The sequence below is a fragment of the Bombus huntii genome, chromosome 7, assembly GCF_024542735.1.
Source record: "Bombus huntii isolate Logan2020A chromosome 7, iyBomHunt1.1, whole genome shotgun sequence".
Classification (NCBI taxonomy): Eukaryota; Metazoa; Arthropoda; class Insecta; order Hymenoptera; family Apidae; genus Bombus; species Bombus huntii.
In genome coordinates, this window is record NC_066244.1 from 227,375 (window position 1) to 234,305 (window position 6,931).

Consider the following 6,931-nt stretch of genomic DNA (forward strand, 5'->3'; position numbering starts at 1 on the left):
TTTTCGAAATCGTTAAAGAATGATGCTGAATCACTGTAGTTCTCCAGTCTTATGTTTTCCAATCTCCTTCTGCATACGATCTGCAGTGCCGTCGATTCTTTCAAGTACATTTCATCGAACCTTTTTATTATATCATACGCCGTTTTTCCTTCCCTAACATACTCCAATTGTCTGTTCGATATTGCACTATAAATTATATTAATCGCCTTCAAATCCTTTTTGTCCCAGTCTTCATCGTCTCTTTCGTTCTTCATTCTAGTTGTAACAACCTCGCATTCCTTATATTTGAAAAACATCGTGATTCTTTGCTTCCACATTCCATAATCCTCACCATCGAATATAGGTATTATGATTTCCGATCTCTCCATTTTAATTGATTCTTCTTTTTTTCTTTTCTTACTCAAGCATTCCCACGTGCTCGAAGTATATTTTTTCCTCTGAAAGTTTTTTTTTTCTTTACTGAAAACTCACTCGCAAGATCGTAACCACGCACTAAATATCTTGCAAAACTAGTAACCACGCTCTGCTACCATGTTAAGGAAATTCGAGGATTTGGGAATACAAATTATTGACTATATTTCCCACACAACAGTTATACATCTATATTACTCTCTGAAGAACGTCTTGCACGCACGCTGGTCGCCAACCGACTATCCTAGATTCTTCTAACATCTGGCAACAGTCTTTTGTCTCCACTAAGTCCTTGACGCCCTCTAACCCTTACACACACACTCTCATGTACAGTGTAAATGTATCACTTCCCTAACAATAAAGGAACCAGTTTTTTGTTTAACAGCCAAGAATCTTTCAAAAATTCTACTGTAATTGATACTTCAAATATATTTAGTCAGACAAAGGATAATCATAATCGGAACGTTAATCTTAACTTTGATTCAAGGATCAAACAGTATCATTATACATATAAACGTAAACATAAAGTCTATCCACATTATTGTTATTATTATTATTATTGTTATTATATGTTATTCTATAATTGATTTTTATTTCTTTATTATCAATATTATTCTATTTTCTATAATGATTCAATTATAGATCTTATTTTTTGTCAATTATATTTCACTGAAAAGATCACTTTGAAAATAATCTAATAGTAAAAAATGAAAAATAATCTTTTTCTACCTTGTCTTCATTTTTTACAAACTCTGTCCACCGCCGTAAACCTATTAAACGCATGAAACGACAAAGCAAAGCTGCTTCACATAATTCCCCGCTCACGCAGTGTCAATCAGCTCACGACCGCAAACGATACTGCTAATTTCCAGCGACCACGAACGATTTCACCGTAATTGCCGGTGTGAAATTTACCAATACGTGCTCGAATTGGTCAATAATGGATAGAGCGCTCTTGCACACACTAATCTACCAACAAATAATATTGACTCAATTGAACAACAGCGCCTAGATTAACGGACAAACCGCATGTTCCAAACAGATTTACAATCACGGCAGAAAATACATGCCGTTATAGATGTTTCCTGGTCAAGATTAATTTCCACGCGTTAAGAACATTGTAACCGGAATCTAGGAAGAACTAGCACTTCTTGGAATAATACTATTGTGTCCTCGATGAATGTCTCTCCGCAATGCCCTCGAGTGAGTTGTTTTTGTCTTTGGTCGTACGACGTCCGGGATGAGAATTCGGGGAACGGTTTTGCGCTGCTTTAATACTCGCACAACCATCCATCCATGGGACTGCATCTTTTTAGGAGGACCAGTGATTAATCTTTTCCCACTCATTTTCATCTCTAATTTCTCATGAGGCTAAGATTCCTGCATCTTTTATCATAATAATTTATTAATACTATTAATAAATTGAGACAATTTTACACGTCGTATTTTGCGTTATAAGATGACTTGTAATTTGTAAAATTTACCTGTAAAATTCCTTTGTTTGTTTTACCAAAGCAATAGTTGGCATTTCTATACGACAATAAGAATTTGTTAATACTAATAATTTGTAAGGTTATCAGGTTATCATTCTTCTAATGGATAGTATATTATTGAAACTTTTTTAATATTGAAACGCGATATTTTTTTGGAGAAGAAGTGCATACTAGTAAAGAGTTGAATTCTACGGACGTAAAAAGTGGACATAACATTTTCTGTACATGGAGTCGCCTGGCCTAAACATTTTATGATTTCCGGGCAAAATACAGACGAATCCAGCGCTGATTTTAAAGCAGCTTCATCCAAATAAGCCACAATAAGAAATTCCCACGAAACAGTTGCGTTCATCCCCTTTCGAGGTCGCCGACCTCTTTGAATGCGTTTCAAGAGCGTCGTACCAATGAAACTTCGAGTTCTAAACTAATTTCTCAGCCTTTTGCGTTAAATTTAACCTTCCGCGTTAGTGTATTTCGGACGAGTTCCTATTTTACGCTTTCGTCGACTTCACCAACGTAACATGCAGCATCCGCAAGTAAAACTGTCTCTTAAATTTGATGTGACACCAATACACGACGAGAAGAATCACAATGCCATTTTTATTCCACTTCGTTAATTTTTCGTCGTAAGGTTTAGCTGTAAATAGGATTAAAAAAATTTAGATTAACGAGGAATTTAAAATTGATCTGTTAAATCAACAATTTCCATTAGTTGTCAATAGATTTTATAAGCTTCAGATTACTGAGAAATTATACACATTGCAAAATATTTACCATTGGTTACCCACGCTACACGTAAATTTGATCAATCTACCAATGCACTAACACTGCAATAAATTTCTATTGCAACATTTCACGCTCCTTTGCCGCACCTTAAACTCCTCGCTAGATTTATTCCACCTTAAAGTGTCACATAACTCTTACGACACCGATATCAAATCTTAAACTCCACCAAATTCCAGAGAAACTTGATTTCGTCGAAAGTAAGAGATTAAACTTAAAAAGCAATTTATTTCATCTTTCAACAATCCCAAACTTCTTAAATATAATTTATATATGTCGGAGATAAGAGGACACCGGCGCCTTCCCTCTGAAACCTCGGGAAAATCCATAAAAACATTGTAATTAAAATCTACAGTTGTAACTAAACGATTTGCCGTCATTCTAACCAATTGTATTTGTTTGAGACTTGTGACAATGAGCTTGGGCTCAAGGCGACAATTAGTCGCCGAACGTGGCCGCGGTCAACGGGACGAACTCTCCATCTAACAAAGACATTGAGTAATCCTATAGCTCTCCTTAAAAGAAAGATTTGTAGCGGCACGTGGCAGTAAACATTCCAACGGTTTCTGTCCCGTAGCTTGCCACACGCAGATCCTATTCTCCGGGCAGGATGTTTACCAGATGTCGACGCGTCTCCACAGTACGTGATCGGCTAGCCCGAAGACCGTCATAAACACTAATATCTAGTTACCTAAAATCCTTCAACAGATACACAGTCTTTGTTCCAGTTACGGGAAGACAGGAGAGACCTATTTTTCCACGAACGACGTCTCCCACTAGCAACCCTCCCTCAAGGGCAACTAGCATCCTTTTCTAACTACCGATATGGAGATTGGCCAATTAGCAGCAAAGTCAATTTCCCTTACTTTTCGAACGTAGGATGTCCCCGACGAATCCGATGATCTCGTGTCCTTAGACACACCCCGTCATAGTTTTCCTCTGGGGTATCACCGGGACGGAAAGTCATTCTCTCTTGCGGTCTCATCGACAAAAAAAAAAAGAGATTAACGCCAGCGACTATTAACACAGAATCCAACTTAGATCTTTGCGAGTGCGTACAGCTACCGTCCCGTTGTCCGCGGGTTCGTTATTGAACCTAGGATCATTGTCATTAGTTTCTCGAGTATCTAATTACCACGGTTACTTGTCCGGTTCTATGGTAATCGTATTTGCACTAGCCAATGTCTTCTCTATTGCATAACGACGACGTGTAATCCAAACGAAGATTCGCTTTACGCCCCTAACCCTAATTCTAATGTAAACCCGACGTATATATATGTCGGAGATGAAAGAACACCAGAGCCTGTGGAATTTTGGATAATCCCGCAACATTGTAACCTAGAATCTACTATAGCTGTAATTGAACAATTGTAGTTATTCAACCCGATTGTAATTGTTCGAGAGTCGTGATAATGAGCTTGGGCTCGAGGCGACAGTCAGTCGCCGAACATAGCCGCGGTCACGGGATGAACGCTTTGTCTAACAAAGGTATGGAGTAATTCTATAGCTCTCCTTAAAAGAAATATTCGTGGCGACACGCGACAGTAAACATTCCAACGGTTTCTGTCCCGTGGCTCGCCACACGCAGACCCTATTCTTCGAGTAAGGTGATTGCCAGATGTCGATGCGTCTCCGCAGTACATGTTCGGCTAGCCCGAGGGCCCGTTATAAATCTTAAGGTTTAGTTAACTAAAGTCCTTCAAACAGACAAGCAGTCTCTGTCCCAACTACGGGAAGATAGGGGAGACATATTTTTCAACGAGCGGCGTCTCCCACTAGCAACTTTCCCTCGAGGGCGGCTAGCATCTTTTTCTAACCACCGATATGGAGATTGACCAATTAGCAGCAACGCCAATTTCCCTTACTTTCTGAACGAAGGCTTTTCTCGACGAATCCGATGATCTCGTATCCTTAGATACACCCCATTATAGTTTTCCTCTGTGGCATCATCGGGACGGGAAAGGCATTCTCGCTCGCGATCTCATCGATAAAAGAGTAACGTCTTCGCGATCAGTGGTTATTTCACGTTTTAACCAGACTTAGACTTTGTGAGTACGTTCTGTTGTCATCCCGTTGGCCGCGGATTCGTTATTGAGCCCGAGAGCATCGTCACTCGTGTCGCGAGTGCCGAACCGCCGTGATCAATTGTCGAGACTGTACTAATTCTATCATTGCAATAAACTACACTTGTGTGTACCGTATCAATGGCTAATCCTCGAGAAGATTCCTTTGTCGTTCACAACCCCACTCCCAGTGCCAATCCGACATCAGAAGTGGGATCAGAACGGCTTCGAGCGCTGGAAGGGCAGGTCGCTGTCATGAACAACCTAATTCATACGCTAATGCAAAGGCCAAATACGGGAACCACCAAATTACCACATTTTAACCCAGAAGTCGCAGGCGCCGACCCAGCCGCGTGGTGCGCGGCTGTTAGTAGGGCCATGAAGAACAACCCCCTACGAGATGACGCGCTATACTCTGCCTTAAGTGACTCTCTACAGGGTTCTGCAGCACATTGGCTGGCACGAATGACGGGAGACGGAGAGGTTACTTGGTCTACCGTTAAGGAACGATTCCTTATACATTTCGGTGGCCGAGAGACGACGTCCTCATCGTTAATCAAGATATCCAGGGAACCGCGGGGAGTGGGCGAATCCACGGGGGCGTTTGCCGGCCGTGTCCGTTCCCTCCTGCAGACGCGGTGGCAACATTCTACGCTAGACGAAATACTTAACGCTGTCACTCTCTACATATTAATTCCACACGACCAACGTCTTAAACGATTGGCCCTCACGAGCGATATCAGAACGGAGGACCAATTTCTGAGCGAAATGCTACCCTTTTGTTACGAAGAAGAGTCGACATTTTCGCCGAGAGATGCACCGGCGGAACCCGAAGCTAAGCGACGCAAGTTATCGGGCCACCAGACGAGGTGTCATTACTGTGGTACTCTCGGACACAGAATAAAGGACTGCCGCAAGAGGATGCAGAACGAACAGCAGAGGGATGCACGACGCCAGGAAGGAAGCCGACCGGCCGCACCGTCCAAGGCGGTTTGCTACAGGTGTCATGCGGAAGGCCATATCGCACCTAACTGCCCGGCACGACGGGACGGTAGACCAGGCTCCAAGGATGAGCGTAAAGTCAATTCCTGCGTGGTGGAGTCCCCAGCCGGTAGTTTAAGTCATCTGGGTGAGTCGTTCCCATTTTACTTCGATTCCGGAGCCGAGTGCTCATTAATTAGAGAATCTGTCGCTCCGAAATTCTCCGGTAGGAGAACGACAGATATAGTAGTTATGCGAGGAATAGGAAACACCTGCGTTAAGAGTGCATCCCAGATCTTATCTACGGTACGCATTAACTGTTTTACATTGGAGATAACCTTCCACGTTCTAGCCGATAGTCACTTGCATTATGATATCATGATTGGCCGCGAGATCTTAAGCCAGGGTTTTGATGTAACTATTACACGAAATAGTGTCGATATTTGTAAAACGAAGACTATTAATGCCTGTAGTAAAACCTCCGAAGACGAGATCAATATCAATGCGGTTAACACTGACGTGGTTGGTAACGATAAAAGTCGGTTAATTTCTGTTCTCGAGAAATTCAAAAATTCATTCATTACGGGCTTCCCACGTACTCGCGTAAGCACGGGCCAGTTAGAAATACGGTTAATCGATCCTAATGTCACCGTGCAAAGAAGTCCTTACCGACTTAGCGAAGAAGAGCGTAGGATAGTGCGTGAGAGAATAGACGAGTTAATTAGAGCAAAAATCGTGAGGCCGAGCAACTCACCGTTCGCGAGCCCTATCTTACTTGTAAAGAAGAAAGACGGCTCAGATAGACTGTGCGTAGATTTTCGGGCATAAAATAAAAATACGGTCGCGAACCGGTATTCCCTACCCCTCATCGCGGATCAAATCGCGAGATTGCAGAAGGCGAGATACTTCATTAGTCTGGACATGGCCAGCGGATTCCACCAAATTCCCATTCATCCTAATTCGACGGAATATACGGCGTTCGTTACACCCGACGGGCAATGCGAGTACGTGACTATGCCGTTCGGATTGAAAAATGCACCATCGCACCATTCTCAACGCCTTAGGCGACCTCGCGTATTCGTTCGTTGATGTTTACTTGGACGACGTCCTAATTATTGCCGACTCAGTAGATCAAGCCCTAGAAATGTTGAGCACCGTATTAGATACCCTCGTGAAAGCCGGATTCTCCTTTAACTTTTC

The 6,931-nt window shown here is 42.3% G+C and overlaps 1 protein-coding gene across 1 annotated transcript; it reads left to right on the top strand.

Annotated features, from left to right (window-relative positions):
- Window positions 1-4,891: 4,891 nt before the first annotated feature.
- LOC126868068 (uncharacterized) lies at window positions 4,892-6,559 on the top strand. The gene has a single exon (XM_050623239.1). It carries the CDS (start codon window positions 4,892-4,894, stop codon window positions 6,557-6,559), a length of 1,668 nt encoding a protein of 555 aa, XP_050479196.1.
- Window positions 6,560-6,931: the final 372 nt, after the last annotated feature.